At 36.5% G+C, this 12270-nt stretch overlaps 1 protein-coding gene across 2 annotated transcripts; it reads left to right on the forward strand.

The window, feature by feature from the left end:
- Positions 1-2231: 2231 nt before the first annotated feature.
- On the forward strand, positions 2232-11676 carry LOC132638691 (autophagy-related protein 3). Of its 2 annotated transcripts, none has more exons than XM_060355488.1 (10): positions 2232-2597; positions 3844-3914; positions 5571-5687; positions 5772-5938; positions 7002-7087; positions 7200-7251; positions 7969-8034; positions 9167-9294; positions 10699-10831; positions 11381-11676. In XM_060355488.1, the coding sequence occupies exons 1-9, from the start codon at positions 2440-2442 to the stop codon at positions 10805-10807; spliced, it is 954 nt and encodes a 317-aa protein (XP_060211471.1). In that variant the 5' UTR covers positions 2232-2439; the 3' UTR covers positions 10808-10831; positions 11381-11676. The 2 variants fall into 2 exon arrangements, with proteins under 2 accessions (XP_060211471.1, XP_060211478.1); XM_060355495.1 differs by having other exon boundaries at positions 2235-2597; positions 10711-10831.
- The last annotated feature ends 594 nt before the right edge of the window (positions 11677-12270 follow it).

A 12270-nucleotide genomic window follows, 5' to 3' on the forward strand; every position in this document is an offset into this window, starting at 1 on the left:
GCTAAATAACATAAACTTGCTATTATTTATAATTCGTGACATATATTGGATCGTTACTTGAGAAGTAGTTTCCTTTATTCCATTCTTGTGGCCATTGATCAATTTACTTGCTTTCTAGATTAGAATTTATATTTCCGTATTTTATCAAAACCTTATCAAAAACCACCATTGATGCGTTCGGTCTAGCTATTGTTAGTGATAATTCCTAATCTGCTTAAATTGCCTACATATTGTTCTCTGTGGGATTCGACCCCAACCTTGTTGGGTTATTATATTTGATAACGTCCGCGTTATACCATTAATAGGTGTAATTTGAGCGTATCAACTATCTTGTCTACCTTACATACAATTACAATTCTTTTTGTATTCATGTCCCTTTTGCCGGGTGATGTGCCGCAGATTTGTGGCACATTCGACGCCTTTTTACTATGAATTTTGGTTGTTTTCAAGTAAGTCTGGTTCTCGTTAATATGTTTTGTTATGTTTTAGGAAAATAATGGCCCAAAAGCAAAAAAGCAAAGAGCAAAGGAAAAAATTGGCCAGAAATGAAGAATCGACGTTCTGTCGATCAACCGATGAACCGTCCTTCGGACCGTCGATAAGCTCGATTTTCCAGTGATGACAAAGTTGAAGACGACAAAGGACGGAGGCATTTGTGTCGTCAAGCAAGATCTCTTAACCAGAAGAGAGAAAGACGGAATACTCGACGGACCGTCGAACTGGTCGACGACACCGTCGAATGGAACACATGGCTGAAGGTACAAAGGACGGAGAAATCGACGGATCGTCGAACGATAGACGGTCCGTCGATCTTGCTATCGGGAGCAATTTTGTCAGTTTCTGCTGTGCGTTTTTGGAGCCTATTTAAAGAACATTTTAGGTTTGTTTTGGCATCCAGATTTTATTGTAACCACTTAAAAAGTTCCATTGGTGGGTGAGCATTGAATACTCCCCTTTTGGAGCTAAGTGAAGACAACAAGATTCCATTTTCCATCATCGTTATTACACTTTGTAAGCTTTATGTCTCATTTATTGCTTACCACTTTTGAGACCATAATGTGTGAGTAGTTTCTTTAATCAAAGTTGTGGACCCAAAATGATGGGTGCTATGTAATGAGTGTCTAACATTGTATATATATATATATATATATATATATATATATATATAGATAATGGGTTGTGATGTATTTTATTATTTCTCATATTCATTGTTCACTAGTGGTTGCAAACACTTGTTCATGCACAAACCCTAGTTTATTTGGAAAGATGAACTAGGGTGTGATTTGAAATAATATAACAAGGACTCGGGACGCTAACCCTCGTTTAATGAACTCACTTAGGGATAAGATGAGTTCTACTTGACATAGTTAATCAACCTTATTTATAACTTTTCTGCATTTGGGAAAATCATGAAAAGAAATACTTTCTAACTATTGGAAAATATTAGAAAGTGTATTAGAGATTAAGTGCATACATAACCTCGATCCATTAGAAATATATCATATTGATACCCATATCATAACATCTAATCATCGCGGGGACACAATTTTGGTTCTCCAAATCCAAACAAATTCTAAACGCTTCAAAATAGCAAATACAAACCAAATCTCTTTTCAAAACATTCGGAATAGGATTAAAGCCTTTAAAGACTAGTGTCACATACAATTAATACCCTTTTCTCTCCATATTCCCTGTGGGATTCGACCCCAACCTTGTTTGGGTTACTATATTTGACAACGTCCGCTTTACGCCATTAATATGTGTAATTTGAGCGTATCACCGGAGTCACTATATTCATGTTGCAGGTTCAGTTGTACAGGTTGACAGATTTCTTCGTCAGGTAGTTGGGGGCATTCAGCTGTTGTGCGGTGTGCTCCATTTCTATCTGGAGCCGCGTCGAGTCTAGTACTCTTATTAATGTATAGAGATTACAGGTAGGTCGGGGCCTTGTCCTGACGATACGTCAGTTGTTCAATTCTAGTAATCTTAGAGGCTTTATAGACGTCTGTTGTCACTTTCAGTTATGTACAAATATTACGTCTCAGTTGTGTGGGCAAGTTGTGGTTCAGTTATGTACACTTTTTTTTTTTTGTAACAGTATTTATACACACGATATACAACATTATATACTTACTTACTGTAGACAATATATAAACCTCGTACAAAAGTATATGATAAAGTATAAAAGGGCCATTTCTAATAAATATTTTCTCCAAATTTCCGAAAGTGAAAAGTTCTCACTTCTCAAGGCAAACGGGTCTGAGGAAAAATTAAAATAATCCTAATCGTCCCAAATCTCTAATAAAAAAGTCTGGAGAAAGGAACTTGTGCCTTGTCTTTTCTCTCAATCAAAAAACTTCCGAAAGAGTAGAAAAGACGAAAGTTGTTTGTTCTTACTTTTCATCAGAGCTTTGATCATCAACTGCTTCTACAATAATAATGGTGTTGTCACAGCTTCACGGGGCATTCAAGGGTACGGTAGAGAGAATAACTAGTCCTCGTACCGTCTCTGCTTTCAAAGAGAAAGGCGTTCTCAGCGTCAGCGAATTCGTCTTAGCTGGCGATAATCTCGTCTCCAAATGCCCTACCTGGTCTTGGTAATTCCTTCAACAATTTCCCCCCTTTTTACCCTTTCTATGTAGGCTGCTAATTCTAAGGTTACATCTTATGTCTTGTTGCGGATTAGAATTGTGAATATTGATTCTTCTAGGTCTTTGGTTCAATGTCATAAGGTAAACATAGCTCATAGAAAACACGGCTCTTGAACCAAGTCAAATTAATTATCCCCAAGTGAATTCCTTCGTCATTGAAAAAAAAAAAAAAAAACAAAGAAGAAGAGAAAACAGCTAGAACTCAATACCAAACTAGTTGGGTTGTCAACATGAAATCTTTTCTGCTATATCTGAACTTGTATGTTGATGGTACAACTAGTAATAGCAAAACTGGAGTTTATTAAAAAAAAAAAAAAGGCAACCCGGTGCACGGAGCATCCGCATTAATAGGGTCCAGGGAAGGGCCGCACCCCAAGGGGTGTGATGTGGACAACCTACCCTAATGCAAGCATTAGTGGCTGATTCTATCGCTCGAATCCGTGACCTTTAGGTCTCACAGAGACAATTTCTATGCGTATATATAAAGGTCTGCGTACATCCTACCCTCCTCAGACACTTGTGGGATTACACTGGGTTGTTAATCAATGATGCGTTTTATCATATACTCCCTCCGTTTTATAATAAGTGGTGTTTTTAGCTTGGGGCACACCTCTTAAGAAAACTACTCTCTCTTAGAAAGTAAGAAGTGTTTTTACTTACCTTTAATCAAATGCCTTGAAAAAGAAATAGATCTTTAATTGTTTCTTGGTCATGCATGTGAAACTACATCTATTTAAGTAAGGGTAAAATTGGAAGAAAATAATTAATGCCTTCTTGATTTTGTGAAACACCACTTATTTTAAAACAAAATGAAAAGGTAAAAACACCACTTATTTTGAAATGGAGGGAGTAATAGATAAAGAATTTGTTTGATGCTAAAGAGAAAATTGATTGATGGGACTATTGATTTCTCATATAGAGGTTTTATGCATTTTCAGTATTTGAGATGCTGATCGATTTTTGTTTTCCCCTCGTTATTCTGTCATCTTGTGCAGCTATTTGTTTTGCTTTGAAGATGATTTTTTTTTTAGCTTCCCCTTTAGAAAACGAAAAGAAAAAAGTGTCTTCTTGAGTATTTTATTTATGCAGTGGTCAACCTAATGTTAACTTTTTTCTGCTGCTCTTATAGTTCTGATTACATTTGCTTCTGTTGCATCTAATTCTTATGTCATGGTTCATTGGTCATTAACAGGGAATCAGGTGAGCCTAGTAAGAGGAAGTCATATTTACCAGCCGACAAGCAATTCTTGATAACTAGAAATGGTACCTATCTACAACCATCATCCTGCTAGTAGTTTTCATAAAATTCAATGTGTTTGGGGCAACTACGAGCTAGCTAATTGATGTGTGCATGATGACTTCATTCTTTCACTTAATTAGTGATAAATTTACACCTTTTTATTAGAATAACTCGATTTAACTTAAGCAAACTAATCTTGCTAGACTTAATTTAAGCAAACTAATCTTGCGAGACTTAATTAAGCTAAACTAATCTTGAAAATAAACCAAAAAGCTAAGGAGTAAGTTCTGTTCAGTAGTTGAACATTAATAGTTTTAACACAATTGATGTATCCATGTAACTTTTGGGTATGTTATTCCGATGTCAGAAATTGAAGGGGAGCCTTGGAGCAACGGTAAAGTTGTCTCCGTGTGACCTATTGATCATGGGTTCAAGCCGTGGAAACAACCACTAATCCTTGCATTAGGGTAGGTTGTCTACATCACACCCCGTGGGGTGCTGCAAACGCGGGATGCTTTGTGCACCAGGCTGCCCTTTTTATCCCGATGTCAGTAATTGATCATCATCAGAATCCAGAACTGATGAATCTCTAATACTAACTTGTTAAACCTTTTTATGCAATTTCAAGAGCGTACTGAGAAAGAGAGGTTTCATAATCTAATAGGACGAACAATATTGATGCTCATGGAAGTAGCCATGAGGTAAGGAAACTGAACTCATTTGGTTACCTTTGACTCAAAAAGGAAACTGGACTCATAACTTTGTTGCCCAACACATGTTATGCTCAGCATCTTTTTGTTTCAAGTGATATCCTGATGATCTTGGGAAGTGACTATGTGGTTAGGAAGTAGGACTAAGAACTGTATTGCCTAAGACATGTTATGCACTGAATCTAAGTGTTTCAATCGGCCCCTAGTATATCAAGTTAACCATCTTGCTAAGGATACTTTTGTGGCCTAATGCTATATCTTCCTCTGTTGCTCACTAATCCTCTCTTTGGAATTGGTAATTTTTTATTTATTTTGAGCTTTCTAATCTTCAACGACTTCTTAAGAATTTTAGCACCCCATCCCGACTTAAAGAAGGTGGAACTCTGTATCTTTGTAGTTCTCTTCGCCATTCTTTTAGATATTTCTTCATTCATAGGCATTCTCTACTTGTCTCATAGGTACCAAAAAGAAAAAGAATGTAAAACTTTTATTATGCACCAGTATAGATCATGTGTAGGAGTGGAAAAGGGGCGGGTTGGGTCGGATATGGGCGGGTCAAAAACGGGTTAAACAAAAATGGATAAAATATCCGACCCACCCATATTTAACACGGATAAATAATGGGTCAACCGACGGATAATATGGATATCCATATTATCCATCGTTTCAGGAATAATCAGGTTAGACCACAAGCTAAAAGCCAAAACAAGCTTAGACTCCCGTAAAGCAAGAACTCGTGAAAAATAATAAGCAGACCGATTGGTATTGATAATATGGATATACATATTATCCATCTGGATATCCATCTTTTAGTAGATACTAATATGAATAATATCCTAGTTGATCCATTTTTAAAAGGTCATTTATCTAACCCATATTTGATGGGTCGGATTAGATGGTTACTTGTTTTTTTTTTTTTAAAACCATTTTGCCAGCCCTAGTCACGTGCCACTTTAACTTTGTGCACAGTTCCTTGTCTGAGAAGAGCTGCATCAGTAGAGGAAGAATATGAGGCTGCTGGAGGTGAAGTTCTTCTTGATAACGAGGACAATGATGGTTGGCTGGCAACTCATGGCAAACCAAAAGGTATCTGGTATATCTATACTTTCCCATAACGAATTGAATTTTATCCATTTTGCCTTGTGACATTTTGACCCTTTTATTTCTTAGAAAACAATGGTGCTGAGGATGATAACTTGCCATCTATGGAAGCATTAGAAATCAGCAAAAAGAACACTATCCAGTCAATCCCATCATACTTTGGAGGTGAGGAAGAGGAAGACATACCCGACATGGGAGAGTATGAGGAAGCTGACAATCTTATAGAAACAGACCCTGTAAGAAGCTGCCTCTATATGCGTTTATTATAGTTTTAAGATCTGTGTGATTTATGATTAATCTCAACAGCCTACTGTTTCACCTTGTATTTGTCTATTTGATCTTAAAAAGTCCTACTACAATGGTTTCGTACAGAATCGTGATCCAATCTGTTGGCTACTTGGCTATAGCTGTTCATGCTCATAAACTAAAATACCTGATGCTATATTTCCATGGTCTTTGATGATGATTTTCCTGGTGCTCTAATTGAGAGGTCATATAAAAAGTTCTTTTCATTTCGTTTGATGAATTGCTCTCCTTATAAGTTATAACATCCATGATGTTTAGAGTTAGAAATACATCTATTCTACAAATAATGTAGTTTAGAATTATAGAAAAAAGGGCAGCTCGGTGCACAAAGCATCCCGCGTTAGCAGGGTCTAGGGAAGGGCCGCACCCCTAGGGGTGTGATGTAGACAGCCTACCCTAATGCAAGCATTAGTGGCTGCTTCCACGGCCCCCAAGTTTAGAAATAGAATTGTTTAAAGCCAACCGGGTGGTATTGGTAGTTTTTGAAACAGCTAAAGCTAGATACTGAATAGCTTAGAAGTGCTATGACTATTCACATGATTCCTCATTAGTGAAAAACTGTTAGGATCTCCTTGAAAGTAAGTTTATGGCTTACAGGGAAGGCTTGATAACTCCCCCCCCCCCCCCCCCCCCCCCCTCTTTCAAATCTTGCTTGATAAACAAGAAAAAAATCTCTCATTTTCTTTTGTTTTTTTGTATCCAATAGTTGCCTTCAATTTGACTTTCTCCTGGTATAAATATATATGACAAAATTCTTTTTTATACTGTTAGATGTAAGAAACTTCTTTTTTCAAACTTCCCAAAGCTGCTTTATCTTTCAGTTCAATGACTGCTGACTCCCTTCCCATTCTTTTCCAAAACAAAAGATAAAGAATGCTGCTCTGATATTTGTTTGTGCACAAAGTTCAGTTTGTTGAATCTCTGTAAATTATCAGCTTTGAGATTGTTCCATCTACAATACCAAAATGGTTAACTTCTCATGATTTCTTGCAGGCTACCCTTCAGACCACATATCTTGTGGCCAATGAGCCTGATGATGACAACATTCTAAGAACACGAACCTATGATGTCAGCATCACGTAAGTTAACTTCATTCATTAGATTTTGTAATCTTGTCTATTTCTTGCAATTCCCATTAAAGAGAAGTGCTTATTAACTATTATGTCAAATGTCTATCTGTACTTTTTGTAGGTATGACAAATATTATCAAACACCTCGTGTTTGGCTCACTGGATATGATGAGGTCAGTCAAAATAAAACGTTTAATTGCCTTAAATATATAATTATGTTGATGACTACATTTTTCACTTGTGTTTATGATGGAAAGAGTACGACATATTTGTGAAATAAACAACTTAGTAACCATACATTTGAGAAATGGATGATACAACGAGCGCTCACCTGGATTTTATGGGCGTCTCTTTTTTTTTTTTTTTTTTGCGGGGGTGGGGGTGATTAGTGGGGAAACTTACTGGGGTATTTATGAGAAATTTGGCTTTTCTTCTGTTACCTCTTATCCAAATATGAGAAGGTAATATTTGGGAAGCTTAAGTCAATGTGATACTTCGCGTGAGGTTGTTGTTCTACTTTATATCACTTGAAATATAATTTATGCTCATTTCTGCAGAATGATCCCAAGTCTGTTTTACTCTCCTTAGTCCTAATTCTATTTAAATTATACAAGATCTGCACAAAGATGAAATTTTGAACCCACGCGGTTCCCCTTGTTGAAATTCATGGAAATGTCTATTCTTAAGATGCTTTGAAATATCCTTGTACGTGAGTATATAAATTTAATGTTGCTTTTGGAAAAAGAAGATTCTCTTCTTTTTAAGGCATGCATCACGGTCTTCTGGGAAGCTTCATGATCTGATTGCAATACAGTGAACTCTGAATTTTTGCAACTGTGTTTAATAATATTCATCATGTGTAGTAAGCACTTCCTGATTTTATGTGGCAGTCAAGGATGCTTTTGCAGTCTGAGCGCGTACTTGAAGATGTCAGTCAAGACCATGCACGCAAGACGGTGAGATACATCTTTTAGGTCTAGATGCTATTTAGGGTCGAGCTTAAATAAGTTTTTCCATGCTGTAGATTGTTTGTAGATGAAAATGCAGTAGTTAGGGTCCAAGTAATACAAGACATTCAGAGTTGGAATTTATAAAATTGCTCCTTGTCTAACTCTTTGAGAAGTTTTAACGAAGATGGTATTGTTGTTTGCTCAGCAATCTCAGGGCTGTGCATTATTCGTCATAAGGAAGAAACTGATCAAGTGAATCAGTTCAGTTAACTCAGTGAATCAGTTCAGTTAACTCGTTTAGTTATTTAGAACAGCCATTCCTGCAAGCCTATATCACGGTCTAGTAGTTTGGTCATAGATGGTTGGATTCTTTCTTGCTAATTTGCATCTGGAGATCAAGTCTAAGCGCATGCATTCAACTTTTTCCAGATATTGTTTTCTTTATCATATTTGTTCTTTTATTTAAATTAAAAAACTAAATGTGGCATAGTTTGTCAATATTGCATATGCCTTCATTTCCCTCCTACGACCACTTGCCGTCTCCTCTGCACTCAGATCATTGCTGTCTAATTGATCGGCAATCAAACACTTCTATACACACTTTATTTCTCCCTCCCTCCCCACTCTCTTCTCTCCTTCGAGCTCACCAATTGAGCCATTTTCTAAGAAATTCAACTGAATGAGGTAATGGTTTGTTTTGCACATCTGACGTCAATAACTCTGGAAGAGGCTCTATTTTTTCCCTTAGACATAATGGAGCTGGAATGCTTGCTTTGAGATGATGCAACCTATGTGTGAACAACATCCAGACCTCTGCTTGGGGTTTTCAAATCTCAACTCAATCTTTTTCTTGGTATCCGAAAAATGCCAAACTGATTTGCGAAACAGTAATAGCCGTATCTATTCGGTGCAAAACTGAACCCACCAGGGACTATTTCGTTTGACCAGCAGTATCCATTTATCTGGTTGAAATTTTTTGTTGTTGAACCAAATTATACATGGCAACTGAACAACTGTATGAGCTGTCACACTGATTATCAAGTTCCTTTCTTTTATAACCCTATTTCTTATTTAACTAAAACAAGTTTTCTGATGATGAATTCTTTTTAATCTTTCGTTCTCAACATTCTTAACTTAGGTGACCATTGAAGACCATCCACATCTGCCAGGGAAACATGCTTCCGTACATCCTTGCCGACATGGGGCTGTGATGAAGAAAATTATTGATGTTCTGATGTCGAGAGGAGTTGAACCTGAAGTTGACAAGTATACTCTAATTTCTCTTCTAGTATCGTTTTTCATTAAGCAGTATGCATAATTACACACATATAATACCCATATGATTTGGTTATGTGGGGATACTTACAACTCGTCGACGTATGCATGTGTGAATAAAGCATGCATGTTAGCATTTAAGTCTGTTACTATGTTGCATTCAAAGGAGCTATACTATGTAGCGACGAATCAGATGGAGGTTCTGTTCATTTTGGCATCTATTTTTTCAAGAAAGTTGATGCTTTGACATTAAAATTTTAGGCATTCACTGGTGTCTCCCCTGATAGTTGGTTAGTTACCATTGCATATTGTTCTAGAAATTCTATTTCATATCTGTGCACCATGGAAGGTTTCCTGCAGCTGCAGGAGCATATTTTAGCACTGGTTGACATGGTAGCAGAAATCATATATATGGGATGTCATGCGATAAAAAACAGAGTGCTCACCTTTTAAAGAAATCAATAGCCTTTTTGTTGGGAAAAAATTAGCACTATGGTGATGATTTCCAGTTTCATTTTTGACATGACTGAAACATTATTTCAACCCAACCCTCCTCCATCTAGCTTTTAGCAATGAACTCAAGTTTTTGATAAAAAAAAATGCAGGAGTATGCTACTGACATCATTAGAATAGTTGGAAACAAAAATTCTTATTGATACTTTTATAGTGTAAGAGAACGATATAGTTCTTGTTTACTTGAGACTATTAGTTATCTACATTTATTCATTGCATATAAGAGAATCTCAATGAATCTTCCAACTTCGCCTCAAGTTGAAACAATTGGTGTCAGCTATATGAATTCTCTATATCTTTTCCGTTCTATTCAACTCAATTTCATCCCAATACTAATTTTTAGATAAATCAGGATTTCTCTAATTCTAACAGTTATCCCTATATGGTTAATTGATTATTCTCAACTAGTTTGTATTTCCTACGTGGGTCCTTTGTTTTAATTGTGTCATGCTTTGTTAAATCTTTATTGATTCAAAGAGATTTTAGGTCCTTTTAGATAACTTATTTCCATGAAATTTTTAATCTTTCCCATACCTTTTTATGAGCTTCAATCAAACTATCTATAAGCTGATCTCTCATTTTATCCTCTATGTTTGCTGCTTGCAACATCTGTCAGATGTAATATTTCAAATCTTGTCATATTTTATATGATCATACATCCAATTTAATATTCGCATTCCTACAATAGTCATCTGATGGATTTGTTAGGCCTTAAGGGTGAGTCAAGTAGTTTTCCTGGGAGTAAAATGTGCTTGTTTTAGACAGAAGATTTGAGACATATGTTGCCCAACAGCTGAAATGCATGATCTTCCTAAATTTGGATCTCCTTTTAGTTTCTCTGTTTCATCAGGTTTTGATCTCCTCTTGAATGTTGATCTCAAGCACCATTTGCAGGTACCTTTTCCTATTCTTGAAGTTTGTGGCTTCGGTTATTCCAACAATTGAATATGATTACACCATGGACTTTGATCTTGGTAGCAGCAGCACCTGATTTGCAGTCAACTACCTTCGGTTGGTATGTTATGTGAATTTCTTAAGCTTAACGTATGCTCTCGCCATTCACAGAAATAGACTTGTCCTCTCCGGCCCTTCCCCGGACCCCGTGCATAGCAGGAGCTTAGTGCACCGGGCTGCCCTTTAGACTTGTCCTCTCCGCTAGTTAAATATCTATGGACAACCTTTTAAGGTTTTAATGAATTTAAGAACAAGTTATATCCTTGGTTTTAAAAAAAATAAATATCTCCATGTCGCAAGGGCCAAACTGAGCACTTTCTCAGCTTACACTTGTGTGCATAATTTCAATGCCCGGGGTTAGTTGGAAGGACCCCAACTCAAGTGATCTGATGGAAATCATAGTCTTTGTCCTTATTTAGATTCCATAGAGTGAAGAGTCTATTTACAGCGGAGTCTTTGGTTGAATTTTGGAGGGAGGTTTTATCTCATATTCTCTGGTGTTTCTTTTCTCTCCCCTCTGGGGGAGGGGACGCAGATATGGTGTTCATTTATTTATTTTGAACTAACTTGCGAAGATGATGATTATGGATGTTACTCCTACATTTTTCAGATAGATGCTGCACATAACATGAGAAGCAGCCAAATGATCTGATGACGATGCATCTGTTGGTGTCACGAGCATGTTACCAACAATTGTACATACTGTTAATAGACGTTATTCTGGATATGTGGAGCATGCATGATGATTTGTCAGCATGCCTTGTTTATTGTATATTAACAAGAAGAATTACGGTTACTTTGAGATTTAAGTTTGCACGATCCACTTGAAGCTTGAAATTGTTTATTAATGTCGTCTTCAAAAGTTAACTGAATGAAAGCAACAAAAACGATAGTGCTGCCTTCGAAGTGATGGTCTCTGTTTTCTGGATCTATTGTTTCTATTTAATAATAAATAAAATGGGGTTCTCTCCAATCTCATACTAGCAAATGTTGTTTTGTATTCGGGACTCTCTCCATGTTTCAAATGGACTGTGCTCTGAAATGGTAATATACCTAGAAACCTTGCTAGCTTCCTAAGTTATGACAACTGAATCACTACACAGAAGCGTGCCCCAAAAACTGCAGTGTCATGTCAATTTAAATTTTAAAGGTAGTTGCACATAATTATCCATAATAAGCGGAATTTGTAACTTAAAGAATAAAACAAATTACTTGCTATGGAAGGTAAAATTATTCTCAATGAATTTAAGTTGAATCCTTTCTTCTTAATAAAACATTTTGTTTATGCAGAGTACGGTAATGTCCCAAGTGAACGATCTTTAGATATCCGACCAAAATCCAACTTTGCAAGTTTTATTCGTACTTCCTCACATTCATTTCTTTTTGGTCCATCCACCAATTCAAAAATAATACTAAAAAATAATCTGAGAACTTTGAATGGTAAAAGAATGCAAACTCCGGATAACGAAAAAAGAATCAAGCTTTTTTTTTACTCCTTTT

The sequence above is a fragment of the Lycium barbarum genome, chromosome 1, assembly GCF_019175385.1.
Source record: "Lycium barbarum isolate Lr01 chromosome 1, ASM1917538v2, whole genome shotgun sequence".
In the NCBI taxonomy this organism is placed as follows: Eukaryota; Viridiplantae; Streptophyta; class Magnoliopsida; order Solanales; family Solanaceae; genus Lycium; species Lycium barbarum.

What these genes read in the sequence shown, in the direction of transcription:
- LOC132638691 (XM_060355488.1), top strand. Translation starts at nt 2,440, where the DNA reads ATGGTGTTGTCACAGCTTCACGGGGCATTCAAGGGTACGGTAGAGAGA. An exon ending in ACCTATGATGTCAGCATCAC is followed by an intron (nt 7,088 to 7,199) that starts GTAAGTTAACTT and finishes TACTTTTTGTAG; the next exon opens with GTATGACAAATATTATCAAA. An exon ending in GTTGAACCTGAAGTTGACAA is followed by an intron (nt 9,295 to 10,698) that starts GTATACTCTAAT and finishes GTTGATCTCAAG; the next exon opens with CACCATTTGCAGGTACCTTT.